The 23,741-nt window shown below is 52.5% G+C and overlaps 1 protein-coding gene, 6 non-coding genes and 2 pseudogenes across 7 annotated transcripts in view; all 9 read right to left on the bottom strand.

Annotated features, from left to right (window-relative positions):
- The window catches only part of LOC139693134 (uncharacterized), a gene marked incomplete at its 3' end in the record, with an annotated part of 54,648 nt that extends 49,349 nt beyond the window's left edge, over window positions 1–5,299 (bottom strand). The window contains exons 1-3 of the mRNA XM_071591285.1: window positions 5,033–5,299; window positions 3,531–3,872; window positions 2,742–3,419 (exon numbers count right to left, since the gene is read on the bottom strand). Of these exons, the coding sequence (XP_071447386.1) occupies window positions 2,742–3,419; window positions 3,531–3,872; window positions 5,033–5,299 (1,287 nt within the window). The remainder of the gene's footprint in view (window positions 1–2,741; window positions 3,420–3,530; window positions 3,873–5,032) is intronic.
- A 204-nt stretch (window positions 5,300–5,503) lies between these two features.
- LOC139693181 (U2 spliceosomal RNA) lies at window positions 5,504–5,609 on the bottom strand (annotated as a pseudogene).
- Window positions 5,610–7,122: 1,513 nt separating this feature from the next.
- On the bottom strand, window positions 7,123–7,313 carry LOC139693169 (U2 spliceosomal RNA). The gene has a single exon (XR_011702013.1). It is a non-coding gene; the product is annotated as a U2 spliceosomal RNA (small nuclear RNA).
- A 5,255-nt stretch (window positions 7,314–12,568) lies between these two features.
- LOC139693190 (U2 spliceosomal RNA) lies at window positions 12,569–12,702 on the bottom strand (annotated as a pseudogene).
- A 1,513-nt stretch (window positions 12,703–14,215) lies between these two features.
- On the bottom strand, window positions 14,216–14,408 carry LOC139693141 (U2 spliceosomal RNA). The gene has a single exon (XR_011701985.1). It is a non-coding gene; the product is annotated as a U2 spliceosomal RNA (small nuclear RNA).
- Window positions 14,409–15,921: 1,513 nt separating this feature from the next.
- LOC139693185 (U2 spliceosomal RNA) lies at window positions 15,922–16,114 on the bottom strand. The gene has a single exon (XR_011702024.1). It is a non-coding gene; the product is annotated as a U2 spliceosomal RNA (small nuclear RNA).
- Window positions 16,115–17,627: 1,513 nt separating this feature from the next.
- On the bottom strand, window positions 17,628–17,820 carry LOC139693173 (U2 spliceosomal RNA). Its single transcript, XR_011702017.1, has one exon. It is a non-coding gene; the product is annotated as a U2 spliceosomal RNA (small nuclear RNA).
- Window positions 17,821–19,333: 1,513 nt separating this feature from the next.
- On the bottom strand, window positions 19,334–19,526 carry LOC139693162 (U2 spliceosomal RNA). Its single transcript, XR_011702006.1, has one exon. It is a non-coding gene; the product is annotated as a U2 spliceosomal RNA (small nuclear RNA).
- Window positions 19,527–21,039: 1,513 nt separating this feature from the next.
- On the bottom strand, window positions 21,040–21,233 carry LOC139693172 (U2 spliceosomal RNA). The gene has a single exon (XR_011702016.1). It is a non-coding gene; the product is annotated as a U2 spliceosomal RNA (small nuclear RNA).
- Window positions 21,234–23,741: the final 2,508 nt, after the last annotated feature.

The following is a 23,741-nucleotide window of genomic DNA, read 5'->3' as shown; positions in this document are numbered from 1 at the left end:
TATTTGATACAAGTCCGGCTCCCTCCAAGTGAGGGAGCCGGGGAACAAGTCTTTGCCCTTTTTTTTTCAGGGAATGTTTATATAGTTATACTGCTTCTCACACATTTGTTTTTTTTATATAGTACAGGTAATATGTTCACATTTTGGGGGGTTTCACTTTAGGGGGGGGTGACACTTGGGGAGCCGTTTATAAACTACGGCATTTTGTCCATTTATACACTATGGCTCATAAAAGAAAGGGGACAGAAAAGGTTTTACAAAAGAAGAAGTACGGAAAAAGGAAAAAAAAGGGAAAATGATTTTAATACGACTTCACTTTTGTCTTTATTTCAGCCTCCGGAGCCGTCCTCGTATTGTCGGTGACCCGTGATGTGCTCGACGTAGCAGTCCCGCGACCATCGGATGACGTCGCTCACCATTAGCCGCCGCATGGTGTTGCAGTATCGTCGAGGTAGGCCCAGGGATTTCAGGACGGGATCGTTCTTCGGGTCCCAAGTCCCCAGGCTTCCCACGACGATGGCGGCGACCGATGTTCTGCTTCCCTGCTGGCGGATGGTCTCTGCCAGGGCGGCATACTTCTCCTCCTTTGCGGTCCTGGCTGCCAGCAGTGCGTCGTCCGTATTCTCGAATGGGACCGCTACGTCGATCAGAGTCACAGTCTTGTCGGCCTGGTTAGTTATAACCAGGTCTGGTCTAAGAGTCGAGTCGGTGCCAGGTACTTGTTTGTTGACTCTGATTTCATCGTCACCTTTTCCCCGGCGTCCAATCAGAGCCTTGTAGAGTCGGTCTTGGACAGCGTTATGTCTACGCTGCCACGTCCTTGAATGCATTGTACAGTGGTTAATGACATGGGGCAGGGTCTCTTCCGCGTAGCCGCATCGCCGACACCGCTTGTCCCCGTTGGTTTCCCAACGGCGACAGGCATTGAGTGGGAGCAGGTCGAGCCGAGCCCTAAAGATGAACCTCCAATCACAAAACCTGGTGTACCTCCCTCCTGCCAGGAAGTGATTGGAGGCTTCAGACTTCGCCGAGGCACGAATGACTTTACCTTGGTCGGGCTTGGCGCTTACCTTGTTCAGGTAGTAGCGCCGCACCGCGACCTTCAGGGCACCCGTCAGTTGCCTCACGGCCTTCGGGGGAACCCTGATGAAAGGTGGTCGATCTTCTGAACCGTCATTCATGTCGCGGAACGAAATCTGCATCTCCTTTAGCTCGTCCGACCATCTCCAACTCAATCCAATGCGCGCGGCGATACGGCGTGACGCGGAACGAACCTGCGTGAAGAGGGAGCTGAAGTCACCGCTTTCCCTTCCAAAGTCATCCCGCAGACTACCGCTAAGGTACTCTGCGAGATCACCGGTGGTTGGCGGCCTCCTCAGCTTCCTCCGCACTACCTCCTTCAGGCGACCCCAGGCGAGCACTCTCACGTTGGGGTCACGGGAATGGAGGAGTCTATAACCCTGTACAATGGTCAAGATGTCGGTCAAGTCAGAAAGAGGGAGAAGACCTGCGCCGCCATGTTGATGGCCAATGAAGACCATCTCAGGCGATGCCCTTTTGGGCAAATGGAGCCAGCCCTTTGCGCAGGCCTTCAGCTTCTTGTCAATGTCAGTCAGATATTTTTTCTTTACGTTACCAGCCCGCAAGATGAACTCCAGTCTGGGCAGCAGGAAGATGTTGGTGGCGGCGATCTTCTGCCACGGGGCGAGGAGAGACTCGTCGATCTTGCTGACGTCCTCGCCCAAGCGCACCAGGTCCTCCTCGGGCGTCTGGTCCACGTGGAAACCGAAGGGGACCCCGAGGTACCGGTACGCCTCGCCGTCCTTCAGACTGGAGATGGCCGATCCCTGGATGGTTAGCTGGGACGGCTGCACGGGCTGGTTCGTAGAGAAATTTAGGTCCAGCGTGGCGCACTTGCTTGGCTTGAATTCTAATCCTGCTGCTGTTGCCTTCTCTCCTGCGATGGTCAGCAGGCGCTGCAGGTGCTCCTCGTCTCGGGCCACCAGCACCAAGTCGTCGGCGTATGCCAGGATGGCGATGTCCTGCCCCTGGACGACGACTCCGGACTTGCCTGCTTCTCCAGCGACCGCCCGTATCACCGGCTCCATCCCCAGATTGAAGATGGTCGGCGATAACGGGCACCCCTGCTTGACACCGGCGCAGATGTCAATGACGCCGGTGTCGCCGCTGGACGTCTTCACTACCGTGGAGCCCTTCTGCAGCTCCTCCACGGTCCTCCTCATCTCCTCAGGCAAGTCCATCCTCCTTAAGGTCTTCTGGAGGTGCTGGTGCGGAATGGACCCGAACGCGTTTCGAAGGTCAAGCCAAGCCAGTGCGATGTGGGAGTGTCTGCGTCTTGCCTCGTCGACAGCTGTCTGAAGGGTGAAATTGTGCTCGTGGCACCCCTCGAACTCCCGGAAGCCCTTTTGAGCCGGGTGCATCTTCTTCCCGCTGACCGCCCAGGATAGTATGCGGTCAGCCAGCACCCCGGCGTATAGCTTGGCGATGGTATTGCCAAGCGCAATGGGCCTCCAGTTGCCGATGTCCCGGCGGTCCCCCCCTTTGTGCAGGAGGACGGTTCGAGAGGTCTTCCACGAGGCCGGTGTTCTGGCCTCCTTCAGGCACCTGTCAAAGATTGCAGAAAGAATAAGTCCATGTCTATCGACCGCCCTCAGGTCGCCGTAGGTGAGGCCATCGGGGCCTGGAGCGGTGTTCTTCGTCCTAGACATGCGTCTCGTCACCTCTTCAGGAGTCACCCTTTCGAGGAGCAGTTTCTTCTCGGTCTCCGTTGTTCGACGGTAGACCGATTCATCATCCGTATCTTCGAAGCCCCCAATCCCGACATCCCCGTAGATTTGGCGGAAATGCTTTTCCACCTCCTCCGCGGGTATATCGCAATAGGGAGACCTCTCAGAAAGGATGCTTTCAACTGCCCTTCTGGGGTGGCTCCGGAAGAGTTTTTGTATGTCCGACGCCTTTTTGGCGTCGTAGTCCGGTACTTGTCTGCGTCTGGTCGGTGGTTTATGCGCAACGTTTCGCGGCCGAGGTGCTTCCTTTCCGTCTGCTTTCTTTGCCTCCTTTTTCCGCTCCGCCTGGATGCTGGCCACCAGTTCTTCTACCACGACCTCGAATTCTTCCCATGATTGGCCGGATGTATTGGCCAATCGGTCGAGCCACAGTTTCTCCTTCGGTCCTCCTGTGGGCCCGACAGGTCGTGGTGCTGCCAGATCTTCTGCTGCTTCTGCTGGTGGCGGATGTTCTTCATTTCCAGGCGGCGGTGACGGGATCTCAAAGTCACCGATCACGGGGGGCGGTTCCGGCTCCGGGTGTTCGGCCGGTTCAGCTGCTCTTGGTACGGAAATTTGCACCTCGGTCACGTTGGGCGGCGTTGCGCATCTAGCAGTCTCCTCGATTGCCTCCTGAAGGGGGACAATCAAGGGGGGAGGTCTTTTATGGGTCGACTTGTGGTTCGCTAATCCACGGCGGGTAGGACATGCAAAGGTGCATTGTTCGCACCGATACCGGAATGCCTCAGGTTCTTCCGCTTCCTTGCTGGTACCTCCCTTCAAGCAAGGGTGCGTGGATGGCTTGCGGCCGATAGTCTTGCCGCAGATGGAGCAGGCGTTGACGGATGTCAGTGTCAGGCCGTGCTGCTCCTTGAGGTGCCTCAGCAGGCTTCTCCTTGTCGCCGTCCACGCAGAAGCTCGGAATGACGTGGGGCATCCGGGCTCGGTGCAACCTAAGCTATCCGCCACGGGGAAGAAAACCACAAGTTGATTATCGACTCTCTTGGCCGACACCGTGGTGCCGGTCAGGAGACTCGTCGTGACCCTGTCAGTCGTCTGGGGGACGGGGGCTGTCTGGGGAGAGTCCTGGGAAGGAACCAGCGCTGGACGTCTGGCCGAGGATGAATCCGGGGGCGTCGTGAAGTCGTCGAGGGATGGGGAGGGAGGAGAGGAAGAGCGGGAGTGAGGGGGGGAATAGGTGACGTCAGAAAGGGGGGAAAAGGTCTCTAAGGGGATCTTTCGGACGCAAGAAGGAGAAGAAGAAGGAAAAGATACATTAGAATACACTGGTGAGCCATAGCGTACAAATGGACGGGGACGGCGCGTCCTTAGCGGCGAATCGCATTCGGGCGCGCCGCCGGGTGACCTAGGGGGGGCGGGGGGAGTAGTGGGGGAGCCGGGCGCTGATGCCTCGGCTCTCCTCCTTCGCAAAGTACGAGAGGAGGATGGGGGGGCGGAGGTTTTGGCACCCGGTGTTTCCGGGGCTTTTTTCGCGGCCCCCGCCCCCCCGTTTTTACGGGGGGGACGTGGGGGCATTGGGGGTTGTTAGCGCATGGGGAGGGGCCGGGGGGCACTCTTCCGCGGTCTTAAGGACCGTGGAAGAAGTTTAATTAAATCGTTAATTAAATCGTCCTTTTAAGGACGGGAAAAGGAAAAATTGTCCTTTTAAGGGCTATAAAAATTTCTAAGGACATTAACAATGGCCAAAAGGTAACAACGGGGGTACGGGGGGTCTTTTCCGCGGCCTGAAGGGCCGCGAAATAGAAAATTACAATTTTCAAACTTTTGAAATGCGCGGCGGCGTCCGCCTGGAGAAAGTTCAGGCGGCCGCCGAGGGTTGGCGCTGAGGGCGCACTACCACGCTTCTCGGCCCTTCTGGGCGGGACCGGGAGGAGATTTGAATGTTTTAGGGAGTTTTCCTGTCGCAACTGTGAAAGATGACGTCTTTCACCGAGTATTGCGATCAGGGGAGGAATGAGTGGTAATTCCGTCGGGCGTGAGGCGCGCCGAGCGTGAATTTACCAACGGGATGGCGGGAAAAGCGGAAAAAACGGGTCTTGGCGAAGCGCGCGCCGTTTGAATCGCCCGCTCTGCGTCGGTCCTTACGGGACTCGACGGAGGGCGTCCCCTGGTGCCCTGAGGGGGCCGGGGAGGAGGGGGGAGAATTAAATTATTCACCACCGATCGGGCGTGACGCGCCCGCGGATCGGGGGAAGCGAGGGAAACCTGGTGCACACTACACCGGCCTGGAAGAGGCCTGGCGCTGCACCAGGGGTCGGGGGCGGCTTGGTGCTCAAACTACCGGTCCAGAAGGGACCCGGCAGTGCACCAGGGGACGGGGGAAACCCGGTGCTTAGGCTGCCGGTCCAGAAGGGATCCGGCAGTGCGCCCGGGGGAGGGGGGCTTTGATACGGCGTCGGATCTGAAGGATCCGGTGCCAGCCCGGGGGATATTCGCCCAGAAGGGGCGATTCGGATGATCCGTAGTGGATCCGGGGAGCCCAGAAGGGGCATTGGGTCCCACGGCCCGCCTTGAGGAGGCAATGGACCGTGGGGCCATTGGGGGAGGGGGGGGAGAAAGAGGGGAAGTGAGCAGAGCAGGCGCCTAGTGTCCTGTTACCCCTTCTCTCTGAGAGTATCCCGGGGGGCTTACCACTGGTGGGGGCCCATCCGGGACTCTTCAGAGAGGCACGGAAACGAAAGTGTAGCTGTTCATGAAAGAGATCGGGAGGAAAATTTACGTTAAAAAATACAAATCAAAGGAAATTAAGCTGATAAGAACAGATACTACACTTTGATCTTAGCCATAAGGCCGAGAAGCGATAAGGGAGCCCTTTTCTGCAATATTTACATGTGTAGGGACGACCCCGGAGCACTTGGGGCGGAGGGCGCAGGATTGGCGTAGGCGCCGCGGGGTGGCATTGGTCGGGGAGAATTCGCGTAGGATCCTGCGGGGGTGTTTCCGAAGGCTTCCTTGTTTTCCTGCAGCAAGAAAAGTTTTGGGGGGGCGCGGGGGGCAGGACGGCCGGAGCAATTGCGTCCCCGGAGTCCGGAGGCGAGACAGTAAATTGCAACGCGGAGTCCTTCGCTAGGTCGTGCCATCTCTGTGAGCGACACACGAGACGTATTGCAAGCTCTCTCCCCGCTTCCCGGGAAAGGTCGGGCGCAATTTTCAAACATTCCGAAAATGGAGGGGGGCATCCAGGACGGTAATAAAGGGCCCTTTTCGCCAGTATTCAGTGGTCGACAGTTTTTCGAAAAACGGGCTTCCTCTTCACTTCACTTCCTGTGTGGTAGAGATTTAAAATCGTGTGCTGTTCACTTACTTTGCATTAATCGTCATTAGTAAAAATACGCTTTCCTTATAAATAAATAAATACATAAATTAGGGTTTCTTCAAATATAAACAAATTAGGGTTTTCTTCAAATCGGAGAATAGGAATCGAAAAGGCTGTAAAAAAGTGGCGCTTTCAATTGCACAAGATGGAAAACCAGATTTCTCCATTGTTTATATTTTCCATTTTCTCGAAAAATATCGCGAAAATGGGCATCGATTTCCGCGAAATTCGCAAAAAATTTCTGAAAATTTTTTTGCAAAGATTTTTCCAATTTTTCCCGAGTGCTCGCGATCGGTCGTTTCCTCCGATGTATTGAGTTTCTTTTCCGTTCAATTTTTTTTCATCAAACACACACTCCTTTTACAAGAATTATCTTCGCATAAATTCTGTGGAAAGATTGGTGTTCAAAAACTAAGGTAAAAGAGTGGAACTCGCCTATTTCCGCGAGTCGATTCGCGTCGGGTCGTCTTGAATGACGCTCCTTGCCGGGAGCGCGCGCGCGCCATCTCTTCGGGGGGGGAGGTAAACAGCTGGAAGGAAGGGGCGTCACACGCCAAAGTTTGAAACGTGATCCGGCGCCTCTCTTCAACAGTTGTCGTCGTCTCCAATGATGGAATACTGAGGAGACAAGACGTTGTTGTTGTTGACGTTGCATTGAAAGCAGAAAAAATAATTGCATTATTTTCACAAAATTATATTTATTGTTACACTTACACTTTAAAGTGACGACGACTCTCTTCAGATGGGATTTTTTTTCTTCCCAAGTTTCTCTCCTTTTAATAATTCATTCCTTTTAATACTTCGTTGTGCTGCTTCAATTTGGATTACATTACTTTTGCTCCGCTCGCATGGAATAAAATCGCTTCTCTCCGCGAAAATGCAATTTCGCGAATATTTTTCCAGCCGGATCGCCTGAAATTTGCAAGTGCGAAAATAAATAATTTTCGCGGATCAATTTAAGCTTCAATCTGTTCTCATCAGCTTTTAAGTGGACCTTTTTAATGATGGGCCGATCCCGACGGTACTGCAATGCCGGGCCAACCCGCGGCAGGGATGGAGTAAACTCCGGGTACCCCGCCAATGTCCAAAAATCAGATTAATATTCTGGTCCCGCAATGCGGGACGTATCAGATATTAAGCTGATAAGAACAGATAAAAATGTTTATTTGAAAATTCTTTCATACAGAGTTTTAAGCAACTTATAATTAATATATAATTTATACATGACCGGCTCCCTCCAAATGAGGGAGCCGGGGAACAAGTCTTTTTGCCCCTTTGTTTTGGGGAAATATTATAATAATATAGGCTTCTCGCACGAGTGTTTTTTTTTATAAAATGTTTTATATGTTTAAGTCTCTCACGGGGAGGGTTTACACTTTTGGGGGGGGCCGTTTATACACCACGGCGTGGCCATTCATACACTATGGCTCATAGAGTAAATAAAAGAGAAAGGGGACAGAGAAAGGTTTTACAATGAAGAAGTATGGAAAGAGGGGGGGAAATGATTTTACACGACTTCACTTTTGTCCTTTCCTTTTCAGCCTCCGGAGCCGTCTTCATACTGTCTATGTCCCGTGATGTGTTCGACGTAGCAGTCCCGGGTCCAGCGGATGACGTCGCTGACCATCAGTCGCCGCATGGTGGTGCAGAATCGTCGAGGTAGGCCCAGGGACTTCAGGACGGGGTCGTTCTGCGAGTCCCACGTCCCCAGGCTTCCCACGACGATGGCGGCGACCGATGACCGGTATCCCTGCTGGCGGATGGTCTCTGCCAGGGCGGCGTACTTCTCCTCCTTCGCGGTCCTGGCTGCCAGCAGAGCTCCCTCGTTGTTCTCGAACGGCACTGCTACGTCGATCAATGTCACAGTCTTGTCGGCCTGGTTAGTTATAACCAGGTCTGGTCTAAGAGTCGAGTCAGTGCCAGGTACTTGTTTGTTGACTCTGATTTCATCGTCACCTTTTCCCCGGCGTCCAATCAGAGCCCTGTGTAGTCGGTCTTGGACAGCATTATGTCTATGCTGCCACGTCCTTGAGTGCATCGTGCAGTGATTAACGACGTGGGGCAGGGTCTCCTCCGCGTAGCCACATCGCCGACACCGCTTGTCCCCGTTGGTTTCCCAACGGCGACAGGCATTGAGCGGGAGCAGATCGAGCCGAGCCCTAAAGATGAACCTCCAATCACAAAACCTGGTGTATCTCCCTCCTGCCAGGAAGTGATTGGAGGCTTCAGATTTCGCCGAGGCACGAATGACTTTCCCTTGATCGGGCTTGGCGCTTACCTTGTTCAGGTAGTAGCGCCGCACCGCGATCTTCAGGGCACCCGTCAGTTGCCTTACGGCCTTCGGAGGAACCCTGATGAAGGGGGGGCGGTCTTCAGCCCCGTCATTCATGTCCCGGAACGAAATCTGCATCTCCCTTAGCTCGTCCGACCATCTCCAGCTCAAGCCTATGCGCGCGGCGATACGGCGTGACGCGGAGCGAACCTGCGTGAAGAGGGAACTGAAGTCGCCGCTTTCCCTTCCAAAGTCATCCCGTAGACTACCGCTAAGGTACTCCGCGAGATCACCGGTGGTTGGCGGTCTCCTCAGCTTCCTCCGCACTACCTCCTTCAGGCGACCCCAGGCGAGCACTCTCACGTTGGGGTCACGGGAATGGAGGAGTCGATATCCCTGCACGATGGTCAATATGTCAGTCAAGTCGGAAAGAGGGAGAAGACCTGCGCCGCCGTGTTGATGGCCAATGAAGACCATCTCAGGCGATGCCCTTTTGGGCAAATGGAGCCAGCCCTTTGCGCAGGCCTTCAGCCTCTTGTCGATGTCAGTCAAGTTCTTCTTTTTAACGTTACCAGCCCGCAAGATGAATTCCAGCCTGGGCAGAAGGAAGATGTTGGTCGCGGCGATCTTCTGCCACGGGGCGAGGAGTGACTCGTCGATCTTCTTGACGTCCTCGCCCAAGCGCACCAGGTCCTCCTCGGGGGTCTGGTCCACATGGAACCCGAACGGGACCCCGAGGTACCGGTACGCTTCGCCGTCCTTCAGGCTGGAAATGGCCGCCCCCTGGATGGTGAGTTGGGACGGCTGCACGGGCTGGTTGGTTGAAAAGTTGAGGTCCAGCGTTGCGCACTTGCTTGGCTTGAACTGTAGACCTGCAGCGGTCGCCTCTTCTCCCGCGATGTTCAGCAGGCGCTGCAGGTGCTCCTGGTCCCGGGCCACCAGCACCAAGTCGTCCGCGTAGGCCAGGATGGCGATGTTCTGCCCCTGGACGACGACTCCGGACTTGCCTGCCTCACCAGCGACCGCCCGTATCACCGGCTCCATTCCCAAGTTGAAAATGGTCGGTGATAACGGGCACCCCTGCTTGACACCGGCGCAGATGTCGATGACGCCGGTGTCGCCGCTGGCCGTCTTCACGACCGTGGAGCCCTTCTGCAACTCCTCCACGGTCCTCCTCATCTCCTCAGGCAAGTCCATCCTCCTCAAGGTGTTCTGGAGGTGTTGGTGCGGGATGGACCCGAACGCGTTCCGTAGATCAAGCCAAGCCAGTGCGATTCGGGAACGTCTGCGTCTCATTTCGTCAACAGCTGCCTGAAGGGTGAAGTTGTGCTCGTGGCACCCCTCGAACTCCCGGAAGCCCTTTTGAGCCGGGTGCATCTTCTTCCCGCTGACCGCCCAAGATAGTATGCGGTCAGCAAGCACCCCGGCGTACAGCTTGGCGATGGTGTTGCCAAGCGCTATGGGCCTCCAGTTGCCGATGTCCTGGCGGTCCCCCCCTTTGTGCAGGAGGACAGTCCGAGAGGTTTTCCACGCGGCCGGTGTCCTGGCCTCCTTCAGGCATCTGTTGAAGATAAAAGAGAGAATTCGTCCATGTCTATCGACCGCCCTCAGGTCGCCGTAGGTGAGGCCATCGGGGCCCGGGGCGGTGTTTTTGGTTCTAGACATGCGTCTCGTCACTTCTTCAGGAGTGATCCTTTCGAGGAGCAGTTTCTTCTCGGTCTCCGTCGTGCGACGGTAGACCGAGTCGTCACCCTCGTCCTCCAAGCCCCCCATTCCGACATTCCCGTAGACTTGGCGGAAATGCTTTTCCACTTCCTCCGCGGGAATGTCGCAATAGGGTGACTTATCAGACAGGATGCTCTCCACTGCCCTCCTGGGATGACTCCTGAAGAGTTTCTGTATGTCCGACGCCTTTTTCGCGTCGTAGTCAGCTACTTGTCTGCGTCTTGGTGGTTGTCTGTGCACGACGTTTCGTGGCCGAGGAGCTTCCCCTCCGTCCGCAGGTTTCGCCTCCCTCTTCCTCTCCGCCTGGGTGGTGGCCACCAGATCCTGCACCACGACCTCGAACTCCTCCCATGACTGGCCGGTGGTGCTGGCCAGTCGGTCGAGCCACAGCTTCTCCTTCTGCTGTATCGGTGGCTCGACCTGTCGTGGTGCTCCTTCTGCTGCGTCTGGAGCTGGCGGCGGCGATGTTGCTGCGTCCACAGGCGGCGGTGACCCGGTGTCGTTGAGGTCACCGACTTCGGGAGGCTGCCCCGGCGCCAGGTCTTCGGCCGGAGCGTCAGCTGCTGCGTCTGGATCGGAGGGTTGCGCCTCGGTCACGTTGGGCGGCGTCGTGCATCTAACTGTCTCCTCGATTGCCTCCTGAAGGGGGGCAATCAAGGGGGGAGGTCTCTTGTGGGTCACCATGTGGTTCGCCAACCCGCGACGGGTAGCGCATGCGAAGTCGCATGTCCCGCACCGGTGCGAGAGTGCAACACGCCCGTCCGCCGCCTTACGTATCCCCCCTTTGAGGCAGGGATGAGTGGACGGCTTGCGGCCGATAGTCCCACCGCAGACGGAGCAGGCGTTCACCGACGTGAGTCGGTGGCCGTGCTGCTCCATCAGGTGTCGGACGAGACTTCTCCGCATCGCCGTCCACTCCGTAGCGCGGAAGGACATGCTGCATCCCACCTCGGTGCAGGTTAACGTATCCGCCACGGGAAAGTAAACCACAAGTTGATTGTCGATTCTCCTGGCCGACACCGCGGTGCCGGTCAGGAGAAGCGCCGGGACCCTGTCAGTCGTTTGGGGGGCGGGGGCAGTCGGGGGAATCGGGGGGGGAGAATCCAGCGCCGGACGTCTGGACGAAGAAGAATCCGGAGGCGTCGTGAAGTCGTCGAGGGAGAGAGGGGAAGAAGAACGGGACTTGGGGGGAGAATAGGTGACGTCCGAGAGCGGGGAGAAGGTCTCAAGGGAAGGCTTTCGGACGCCGGATGGAGAAGAAGAAGAAGAAGAAACGGGGGAGCCATAGTGTATGATTTTCCGCGGGCGACGCGTCCTACGCGCCGAAGCGCTTTCGGACGCGCCGTCCGGTGGTGTATGGGGAGGGGAGGAGTCGGGCTCTGACGCCTCGACTTTCCTCCTCCGCGGAGTGCGAGAGGAGGAGGGGGGGGCGGAGGAACTAGCACGCGATGGTGCTTTTCTAACGGCCCCCGCCCCCCCGTTTTTACGGGGAGGACGTGGGGGCATGGGAGGGCGTTAAGTCATGGCACAAACGGGGCCTGGCGGACGATATTCCACGGCCTGAAGGACCGTGGAACGTTGTTTTGAAAATTGTCCTTTTAAGGACACAAAAAAATTCAAAAGATATAAATGCTGAAGGCCAAGGGGGGCGACGGAGGGCTTTTCCGCGGTCTGAGGGACTGCGGAACGAAAATTTTCAAAAATACAAATTTAAATTAAGCGCGTGGCGTCCACCTGAATGAAGTCCAGGCGGCCGCCGAGGGATGGCGCTGAAGGCGCTCAACCCGCTTCTCGGCCCGTATGGGTGGGATCGGGAGGAAATTTGAATTTACCGGGGTTTTGAAATGACGGTTTTGTGGAAGATGAAGTCTTCCACAAATACCGGACGGGGGGGAGGGGGTCAATCGAACCGATCGGGCGTGAAGCGCGCCGAACGGTCGCTTGACCGGCGTCGCGGCCGAAAAGGAAACCGCGCGCCGTTCAAATCACCCGCTCTGCGCCGATCCGTACGGGATCGACGGAGGGTGCTCCCGGGGGCCCTGAGGGGGTCCGGGGGCCTCGGTGCTCAAGCTACCGGTCCGGAGGGGACCTGGCAGTGCACCGGGGGCCGGGGAACGTCCGGTGCTCAGCCTACCGGTCCTGAAGGGACCCGGCGGTGCACCGGGGGCGGGGGCCTGCGCCGGGCCTTAGGGGCCCGGCGTCGAGCCCGGGGAGGTTATCACCCCAAGTGGGCGTGGGGAACGGTCCGTGAGCGACCGGGGAGCCCTGAGGGGGCGGTGGGTCCCACGGTCCGCCTTGAAGAGGCAATGGACCGTGGGGCCATCGGGGGTCGAAAGAGGGGCTACTGGGCAGAGCAGGCGCCTAGTGTCCTGTTGCCCCTTCCCTCTGGGAGTGTCCCGGGGGGCTTACCGTTGGTCGGGGCCCGTCCGGGATTCCTCAGAGAGGCAAGAAAGGTCCAAAAGCGGTAGATCTGTTCATTTAAAAATTTGAATTTGGCGGGCGAAAAAGAAGAAAGTTAAGGGGATTAAGCTGATAAGAACAGATACTACACTTTGATCTTAGCCATAAGGCCGAGAAGCGATAAGGGAGCCCTTTTCTGCAATATTTACATGTGTAGGGACGACCCCGGAGCACTTGGGGCGGAGGGCGCAGGATTGGCGTAGGCGCCGCGGGGTGGCATTGGTCGGGGAGAATTCGCGTAGGATCCTGCGGGGGTGTTTCCGAAGGCTTCCTTGTTTTCCTGCAGCAAGAAAAGTTTTGGGGGGGCGCGGGGGGCAGGACGGCCGGAGCAATTGCGTCCCCGGAGTCCGGAGGCGAGACAGTAAATTGCAACGCGGAGTCCTTCGCTAGGTCGTGCCATCTCTGTGAGCGACACACGAGACGTATTGCAAGCTCTCTCCCCGCTTCCCGGGAAAGGTCGGGCGCAATTTTCAAACATTCCGAAAATGGAGGGGGGCATCCAGGACGGTAATAAAGGGCCCTTTTCGCCAGTATTCAGTGGTCGACAGTTTTTCGAAAAACGGGCTTCCTCTTCACTTCACTTCCTGTGTGGTAGAGATTTAAAATCGTGTGCTGTTCACTTACTTTGCATTAATCGTCATTAGTAAAAATACGCTTTCCTTATAAATAAATAAATACATAAATTAGGGTTTCTTCAAATATAAACAAATTAGGGTTTTCTTCAAATCGGAGAATAGGAATCGAAAAGGCTGTAAAAAAGTGGCGCTTTCAATTGCACAAGATGGAAAACCAGATTTCTCCATTGTTTATATTTTCCATTTTCTCGAAAAATATCGCGAAAATGGGCATCGATTTCCGCGAAATTCGCAAAAAATTTCTGAAAATTTTTTTGCAAAGATTTTTCCAATTTTTCCCGAGTGCTCGCGATCGGTCGTTTCCTCCGATGTATTGAGTTTCTTTTCCGTTCAATTTTTTTTCATCAAACACACACTCCTTTTACAAGAATTATCTTCGCATAAATTCTGTGGAAAGATTGGTGTTCAAAAACTAAGGTAAAAGAGTGGAACTCGCCTATTTCCGCGAGTCGATTCGCGTCGGGTCGTCTTGAATGACGCTCCTTGCCGGGAGCGCGCGCGCGCCATCTCTTCGGGGGGGGAGGTAAACAGCTGGAAGGAAGGGGCGTCACACGCCAAAGTTTGAAACGTGATCCGGCGCCTCTCTTCAACAGTTGTCGTCGTCTCCAATGATGGAATACTGAGGAGACAAGACGTTGTTGTTGTTGACGTTGCATTGAAAGCAGAAAAAATAATTGCATTATTTTCACAAAATTATATTTATTGTTACACTTACACTTTAAAGTGACGACGACTCTCTTCAGATGGGATTTTTTTTCTTCCCAAGTTTCTCTCCTTTTAATAATTCATTCCTTTTAATACTTCGTTGTGCTGCTTCAATTTGGATTACATTACTTTTGCTCCGCTCGCATGGAATAAAATCGCTTCTCTCCGCGAAAATGCAATTTCGCGAATATTTTTCCAGCCGGATCGCCTGAAATTTGCAAGTGCGAAAATAAATAATTTTCGCGGATCAATTTAAGCTTCAATCTGTTCTCATCAGCTTTTAAGTGGACCTTTTTAATGATGGGCCGATCCCGACGGTACTGCAATGCCGGGCCAACCCGCGGCAGGGATGGAGTAAACTCCGGGTACCCCGCCAATGTCCAAAAATCAGATTAATATTCTGGTCCCGCAATGCGGGACGTATCAGATATTAAGCTGATAAGAACAGATACTACACTTTGATCTTAGCCATAAGGCCGAGAAGCGATAAGGGAGCCCTTTTCTGCAATATTTACATGTGTAGGGACGACCCCGGAGCACTTGGGGCGGAGGGCGCAGGATTGGCGTAGGCGCCGCGGGGTGGCATTGGTCGGGGAGAATTCGCGTAGGATCCTGCGGGGGTGTTTCCGAAGGCTTCCTTGTTTTCCTGCAGCAAGAAAAGTTTTGGGGGGGCGCGGGGGGCAGGACGGCCGGAGCAATTGCGTCCCCGGAGTCCGGAGGCGAGACAGTAAATTGCAACGCGGAGTCCTTCGCTAGGTCGTGCCATCTCTGTGAGCGACACACGAGACGTATTGCAAGCTCTCTCCCCGCTTCCCGGGAAAGGTCGGGCGCAATTTTCAAACATTCCGAAAATGGAGGGGGGCATCCAGGACGGTAATAAAGGGCCCTTTTCGCCAGTATTCAGTGGTCGACAGTTTTTCGAAAAACGGGCTTCCTCTTCACTTCACTTCCTGTGTGGTAGAGATTTAAAATCGTGTGCTGTTCACTTACTTTGCATTAATCGTCATTAGTAAAAATACGCTTTCCTTATAAATAAATAAATACATAAATTAGGGTTTCTTCAAATATAAACAAATTAGGGTTTTCTTCAAATCGGAGAATAGGAATCGAAAAGGCTGTAAAAAAGTGGCGCTTTCAATTGCACAAGATGGAAAACCAGATTTCTCCATTGTTTATATTTTCCATTTTCTCGAAAAATATCGCGAAAATGGGCATCGATTTCCGCGAAATTCGCAAAAAATTTCTGAAAATTTTTTTGCAAAGATTTTTCCAATTTTTCCCGAGTGCTCGCGATCGGTCGTTTCCTCCGATGTATTGAGTTTCTTTTCCGTTCAATTTTTTTTCATCAAACACACACTCCTTTTACAAGAATTATCTTCGCATAAATTCTGTGGAAAGATTGGTGTTCAAAAACTAAGGTAAAAGAGTGGAACTCGCCTATTTCCGCGAGTCGATTCGCGTCGGGTCGTCTTGAATGACGCTCCTTGCCGGGAGCGCGCGCGCGCCATCTCTTCGGGGGGGGAGGTAAACAGCTGGAAGGAAGGGGCGTCACACGCCAAAGTTTGAAACGTGATCCGGCGCCTCTCTTCAACAGTTGTCGTCGTCTCCAATGATGGAATACTGAGGAGACAAGACGTTGTTGTTGTTGACGTTGCATTGAAAGCAGAAAAAATAATTGCATTATTTTCACAAAATTATATTTATTGTTACACTTACACTTTAAAGTGACGACGACTCTCTTCAGATGGGATTTTTTTTCTTCCCAAGTTTCTCTCCTTTTAATAATTCATTCCTTTTAATACTTCGTTGTGCTGCTTCAATTTGGATTACATTACTTTTGCTCCGCTCGCATGGAATAAAATCGCTTCTCTCCGCGAAAATGCAATTTCGCGAATATTTTTCCAGCCGGATCGCCTGAAATTTGCAAGTGCGAAAATAAATAATTTTCGCGGATCAATTTAAGCTTCAATCTGTTCTCATCAGCTTTTAAGTGGACCTTTTTAATGATGGGCCGATCCCGACGGTACTGCAATGCCGGGCCAACCCGCGGCAGGGATGGAGTAAACTCCGGGTACCCCGCCAATGTCCAAAAATCAGATTAATATTCTGGTCCCGCAATGCGGGACGTATCAGATATTAAGCTGATAAGAACAGATACTACACTTTGATCTTAGCCATAAGGCCGAGAAGCGATAAGGGAGCCCTTTTCTGCAATATTTACATGTGTAGGGACGACCCCGGAGCACTTGGGGCGGAGGGCGCAGGATTGGCGTAGGCGCCGCGGGGTGGCATTGGTCGGGGAGAATTCGCGTAGGATCCTGCGGGGGTGTTTCCGAAGGCTTCCTTGTTTTCCTGCAGCAAGAAAAGTTTTGGGGGGGCGCGGGGGGCAGGACGGCCGGAGCAATTGCGTCCCCGGAGTCCGGAGGCGAGACAGTAAATTGCAACGCGGAGTCCTTCGCTAGGTCGTGCCATCTCTGTGAGCGACACACGAGACGTATTGCAAGCTCTCTCCCCGCTTCCCGGGAAAGGTCGGGCGCAATTTTCAAACATTCCGAAAATGGAGGGGGGCATCCAGGACGGTAATAAAGGGCCCTTTTCGCCAGTATTCAGTGGTCGACAGTTTTTCGAAAAACGGGCTTCCTCTTCACTTCACTTCCTGTGTGGTAGAGATTTAAAATCGTGTGCTGTTCACTTACTTTGCATTAATCGTCATTAGTAAAAATACGCTTTCCTTATAAATAAATAAATACATAAATTAGGGTTTCTTCAAATATAAACAAATTAGGGTTTTCTTCAAATCGGAGAATAGGAATCGAAAAGGCTGTAAAAAAGTGGCGCTTTCAATTGCACAAGATGGAAAACCAGATTTCTCCATTGTTTATATTTTCCATTTTCTCGAAAAATATCGCGAAAATGGGCATCGATTTCCGCGAAATTCGCAAAAAATTTCTGAAAATTTTTTTGCAAAGATTTTTCCAATTTTTCCCGAGTGCTCGCGATCGGTCGTTTCCTCCGATGTATTGAGTTTCTTTTCCGTTCAATTTTTTTTCATCAAACACACACTCCTTTTACAAGAATTATCTTCGCATAAATTCTGTGGAAAGATTGGTGTTCAAAAACTAAGGTAAAAGAGTGGAACTCGCCTATTTCCGCGAGTCGATTCGCGTCGGGTCGTCTTGAATGACGCTCCTTGCCGGGAGCGCGCGCGCGCCATCTCTTCGGGGGGGGAGGTAAACAGCTGGAAGGAAGGGGCGTCACACGCCAAAGTTTGAAACGTGATCCGGCGCCTCTCTTCAACAGTTGTCGTCGTCTCCAATGATGGAATACTGAGGAGACAAGACGTTGTTGTTGTTGACGTTGCATTGAAAGCAGAAAAAATAATTGCATTATTTTCACAAAATTATATTTATTGTTACACTTACACTTTAAAGTGACGACGACTCTCTTCAGATGGGATTTTTTTTCTTCCCAAGTTTCTCTCCTTTTAATAATTCATTCCTTTTAATACTTCGTTGTGCTGCTTCAATTTGGATTACATTACTTTTGCTCCGCTCGCATGGAATAAAATCGCTTCTCTCCGCGAAAATGCAATTTCGCGAATATTTTTCCAGCCGGATCGCCTGAAATTTGCAAGTGCGAAAATAAATAATTTTCGCGGATCAATTTAAGCTTCAATCTGTTCTCATCAGCTTTTAAGTGGACCTTTTTAATGATGGGCCGATCCCGACGGTACTGCAATGCCGGGCCAACCCGCGGCAGGGATGGAGTAAACTCCGGGTACCCCGCCAATGTCCAAAAATCAGATTAATATTCTGGTCCCGCAATGCGGGACGTATCAGATATTAAGCTGATAAGAACAGATACTACACTTTGATCTTAGCCATAAGGCCGAGAAGCGATAAGGGAGCCCTTTTCTGCAATATTTACATGTGTAGGGACGACCCCGGAGCACTTGGGGCGGAGGGCGCAGGATTGGCGTAGGCGCCGCGGGGTGGCATTGGTCGGGGAGAATTCGCGTAGGATCCTGCGGGGGTGTTTCCGAAGGCTTCCTTGTTTTCCTGCAGCAAGAAAAGTTTTGGGGGGGCGCGGGGGGCAGGACGGCCGGAGCAATTGCGTCCCCGGAGTCCGGAGGCGAGACAGTAAATTGCAACGCGGAGTCCTTCGCTAGGTCGTGCCATCTCTGTGAGCGACACACGAGACGTATTGCAAGCTCTCTCCCCGCTTCCCGGGAAAGGTCGGGCGCAATTTTCAAACATTCCGAAAATGGAGGGGGGCATCCAGGACGGTAATAAAGGGCCCTTTTCGCCAGTATTCAGTGGTCGACAGTTTTTCGAAAAACGGGCTTCCTCTTCACTTCACTTCCTGTGTGGTAGAGATTTAAAATCGTGTGCTGTTCACTTACTTTGCATTAATCGTCATTAGTAAAAATACGCTTTCCTTATAAATAAATAAATACATAAATTAGGGTTTCTTCAAATATAAACAAATTAGGGTTTTCTTCAAATCGGAGAATAGGAATCGAAAAGGCTGTAAAAAAGTGGCGCTTTCAATTGCACAAGATGGAAAACCAGATTTCTCCATTGTTTATATTTTCCATTTTCTCGAAAAATATCGCGAAAATGGGCATCGATTTCCGCGAAATTCGCAAAAAATTTCTGAAAATTTTTTTGCAAAGATTTTTCCAATTTTTCCCGAGTGCTCGCGATCGGTCGTTTCCTCCGATGTATTGAGTTTCTTTTCCGTTCAATTTTTTTTCATCAAACACACACTCCTTTTACAAGAATTATCTTCGCATAAATTCTGTGGAAAGATTGGTGTTCAAAAACTAAGGTAAAAGAGTGGAACTCGCCTATTTCCGCGAGTCGATTCGCGTCGGGTCGTCTTGAATGACGCTCCTTGCCGGGAGCGCGCGCGCGCCATCTCTTCGGGGGGGGAGGTAAACAGCTGGAAGGAAGGGGCGTCACACGCCAAAGTTTGAAACGTGATCCGGCGCCTCTCTTCAACAGTTGTCGTCGTCTCCAATGATGGAATACTGAGGAGACAAGACGTTGTTGTTGTTGACGTTGCATTGAAAGCAGAAAAAATAATTGCATTATTTTCACAAAATTATATTTATTGTTACACTTACACTTTAAAGTGACGACGACTCTCTTCAGATGGGATTTTTTTTCTTCCCAAGTTTCTCTCCTTTTAATAATTCATTCCTTTTAATACTTCGTTGTGCTGCTTCAATTTGGATTACATTACTTTTGCTCCGCTCGCATGGAATAAAATCGCTTCTCTCCGCGAAAATGCAATTTCGCGAATATTTTTCCAGCCGGATCGCCTGAAATTTGCAAGTGCGAAAATAAATAATTTTCGCGGATCAATTTAAGCTTCAATCTGTTCTCATCAGCTTTTAAGTGGACCTTTTTAATGATGGGCCGATCCCGACGGTACTGCAATGCCGGGCCAACCCGCGGCAGGGATGGAGTAAACTCCGGGTACCCCGCCAATGTCCAAAAATCAGATTAATATTCTGGTCCCGCAATGCGGGACGTATCAGATATTAAGCTGATAAGAACAGATACTACACTTTGATCTTAGCCATAAGGCCGAGAAGCGATAAGGGAGCCCTTTTCTGCAATATTTACATGTGTAGGGACGACCCCGGAGCACTTGGGGCGGAGGGCGCAGGATTGGCGTAGGCGCCGCGGGGTGGCATTGGTCGGGGAGAATTCGCGTAGGATCCTGCGGGGGTGTTTCCGAAGGCTTCCTTGTTTTCCTGCAGCAAGAAAAGTTTTGGGGGGGCGCGGGGGGCAGGACGGCCGGAGCAATTGCGTCCCCGGAGTCCGGAGGCGAGACAGTAAATTGCAACGCGGAGTCCTTCGCTAGGTCGTGCCATCTCTGTGAGCGACACACGAGACGTATTGCAAGCTCTCTCCCCGCTTCCCGGGAAAGGTCGGGCGCAATTTTCAAACATTCCGAAAATGGAGGGGGGCATCCAGGACGGTAATAAAGGGCCCTTTTCGCCAGTATTCAGTGGTCGACAGTTTTTCGAAAAACGGGCTTCCTCTTCACTTCACTTCCTGTGTGGTAGAGATTTAAAATCGTGTGCTGTTCACTTACTTTGCATTAATCGTCATTAGTAAAAATACGCTTTCCTTATAAATAAATAAATACATAAATTAGGGTTTCTTCAAATATAAACAAATTAGGGTTTTCTTCAAATCGGAGAATAGGAATCGAAAAGGCTGTAAAAAAGTGGCGCTTTCAATTGCACAAGATGGAAAACCAGATTTCTCCATTGTTTATATTTTCCATTTTCTCGAAAAATATCGCGAAAATGGGCATCGATTTCCGCGAAATTCGCAAAAAATTTCTGAAAATTTTTTTGCAAAGATTTTTCCAATTTTTCCCGAGTGCTCGCGATCGGTCGTTTCCTCCGATGTATTGAGTTTCTTTTCCGTTCAATTTTTTTTCATCAAACACACACTCCTTTTACAAGAATTATCTTCGCATAAATTCTGTGGAAAGATTGGTGTTCAAAAACTAAGGTAAAAGAGTGGAACTCGCCTATTTCCGCGAGTCGATTCGCGTCGGGTCGTCTTGAATGACGCTCCTTGCCGGGAGCGCGCGCGCGCCATCTCTTCGGGGGGGGAGGTAAACAGCTGGAAGGAAGGGGCGTCACACGCCAAAGTTTGAAACGTGATCCGGCGCCTCTCTTCAACAGTTGTCGTCGTCTCCAATGATGGAATACTGAGGAGACAAGACGTTGTTGTTGTTGACGTTGCATTGAAAGCAGAAAAAATAATTGCATTATTTTCACAAAATTATATTTATTGTTACACTTACACTTTAAAGTGACGACGACTCTCTTCAGATGGGATTTTTTTTCTTCCCAAGTTTCTCTCCTTTTAATAATTCATTCCTTTTAATACTTCGTTGTGCTGCTTCAATTTGGATTACATTACTTTTGCTCCGCTCGCATGGAATAAAATCGCTTCTCTCCGCGAAAATGCAATTTCGCGAATATTTTTCCAGCCGGATCGCCTGAAATTTGCAAGTGCGAAAATAAATAATTTTCGCGGATCAATTTAAGCTTCAATCTGTTCTCATCAGCTTTTAAGTGGACCTTTTTAATGATGGGCCGATCCCGACGGTACTGCAATGCCGGGCCAACCCGCGGCAGGGATGGAGTAAACTCCGGGTACCCCGCCAATGTCCAAAAATCAGATTAATATTCTGGTCCCGCAATGCGGGACGTATCAGATATTAAGCTGATAAGAACAGATTTAAAATGTTTATTTGAAAATTCTTTCATACAGAGTTTTAAGCAACTTATAATTAATATATAATTTATACATGACCGGCTCCCTCCAAATGAGGGAGCCGGGGAACAAGTCTTTTTGCCCCTTTGTTTTGGGGAAATATTATAATAATATAGGCTTCTCGCACGAGTGTTTTTTTTTATAAAATGTTTTATATGTTTAAGTCTCTCACGGGGAGGGTTTACACTTTGGGGGGGGGCCGTTTATACACCACGGCGTGGCCATTCATACACTATGGCTCATAGAGTAAATAAAAGAGAAAGGGGACAGAGAAAGGTTTTACAATGAAGAAGTATGGAAAGAGGGGGGGAAATGATTTTACACGACTTCACTTTTGTCCTTTCCTTTTCAGCCTCCGGAGCCGTCTTCATACTGTCTATGTCCCGTGATGTGTTCGACGTAGCAGTCCCGGGTCCAGCGGATGACGTCGCTGACCATCAGTCGCCGCATGGTGGTGCAGAATCGTCGAGGTAGGCCCAGGGACTTCAGGACGGGGTCGTTCTGCGAGTCCCACGTCCCCAGGCTTCCCACGACGATGGCGGCGACCGATGACCGGTATCCCTGCTGGCGGATGGTCTCTGCCAGGGCGGCGTACTTCTCCTCCTTCGCGGTCCTGGCTGCCAGCAGAGCTCCCTCGTTGTTCTCGAACGGTACTGCTACGTCGATCAGTGTCACAGTCTTGTCGGCCTGGTTAGTTATAACCAGGTCTGGTCTAAGAGTCGAGTCAGTGCCAGGTACTTGTTTGTTGACTCTGATTTCATCGTCACCTTTTCCCCGGCGTCCAATCAGAGCCCTGTGTAGTCGGTCTTGGACAGCATTATGTCTATGCTGCCACGTCCTTGAGTGCATCGTGCAGTGATTAACGACGTGGGGCAGGGTCTCCTCCGCGTAGCCACATCGCCGACACCGCTTGTCCCCGTTGGTTTCCCAACGGCGACAGGCATTGAGCGGGAGCAGATCGAGCCGAGCCCTAAAGATGAACCTCCAATCACAAAACCTGGTGTATCTCCCTCCTGCCAGGAAGTGATTGGAGGCTTCAGATTTCGCCGAGGCACGAATGACTTTCCCTTGATCGGGCTTGGCGCTTACCTTGTTCAGGTAGTAGCGCCGCACCGCGATCTTCAGGGCACCCGTCAGTTGCCTTACGGCCTTCGGAGGAACCCTGATGAAGGGGGGGCGGTCTTCAGCCCCGTCATTCATGTCCCGGAACGAAATCTGCATCTCCCTTAGCTCGTCCGACCATCTCCAGCTCAAGCCTATGCGCGCGGCGATACGGCGTGACGCGGAGCGAACCTGCGTGAAGAGGGAACTGAAGTCGCCGCTTTCCCTTCCAAAGTCATCCCGCAGACTACCGCTAAGGTACTCCGCGAGATCACCGGTGGTTGGCGGTCTCCTCAGCTTCCTCCGCACTACCTCCTTCAGGCGACCCCAGGCGAGCACTCTCACGTTGGGGTCACGGGAATGGAGGAGTCGATATCCCTGCACGATGGTCAATATGTCAGTCAAGTCGGAAAGAGGGAGAAGACCTGCGCCGCCGTGTTGATGGCCAATGAAGACCATCTCAGGCGATGCCCTTTTGGGCAAATGGAGCCAGCCCTTTGCGCAGGCCTTCAGCCTCTTGTCGATGTCAGTCAAGTTCTTCTTTTTAACGTTACCAGCCCGCAAGATGAATTCCAGCCTGGGCAGAAGGAAGATGTTGGTCGCGGCGATCTTCTGCCACGGGGCGAGGAGTGACTCGTCGATCTTCTTGACGTCCTCGCCCAAGCGCACCAGGTCCTCCTCGGGGGTCTGGTCCACATGGAACCCGAACGGGACCCCGAGGTACCGGTACGCTTCGCCGTCCTTCAGGCTGGAAATGGCCGCCCCCTGGATGGTGAGTTGGGACGGCTGCACGGGCTGGTTGGTTGAAAAGTTGAGGTCCAGCGTTGCGCACCTGCTTGGCTTGAACTGTAGACCTGCAGCGGTCGCCTCTTCTCCCGCGATGTTCAGCAGGCGCTGCAGGTGCTCCTGGTCCCGGGCCACCAGCACCAAGTCGTCCGCGTAGGCCAGGATGGCGATGTTCTGCCCCTGGACGACGACTCCGGACTTGCCTGCCTCACCAGCGACCGCCCGTATCACCGGCTCCATTCCCAAGTTGAAAATGGTCGGTGACAACGGGCACCCCTGCTTGACACCGGCGCAGATGTCGATGACGCCGGTGTCGCCGCTGGCCGTCTTCACGACCGTGGAGCCCTTCTGCAACTCCTCCACGGTCCTCCTCATCTCCTCAGGCAAGTCCATCCTCCTCAAGGTGTTCTGGAGGTGTTGGTGCGGGATGGACCCGAACGCGTTCCGTAGATCAAGCCAAGCCAGTGCGATTCGGGAACGTCTGCGTCTCATTTCGTCAACAGCTGCCTGAAGGGTGAAGTTGTGCTCGTGGCACCCCTCGAACTCCCGGAAGCCCTTTTGAGCCGGGTGCATCTTCTTCCCGCTGACCGCCCAAGATAGTATGCGGTCAGCAAGCACCCCGGC

The sequence above is a fragment of the Hetaerina americana genome, unplaced genomic scaffold, assembly GCF_022747635.1.
Source record: "Hetaerina americana unplaced genomic scaffold, ioHetAmer1.1.p SCAF_447, whole genome shotgun sequence".
Taxonomy (NCBI): domain Eukaryota; kingdom Metazoa; phylum Arthropoda; class Insecta; order Odonata; family Calopterygidae; genus Hetaerina; species Hetaerina americana.
Note: the sequence above shows the minus strand (reverse complement) of the source record. Positions and strands in the feature narration are given on the sequence as shown.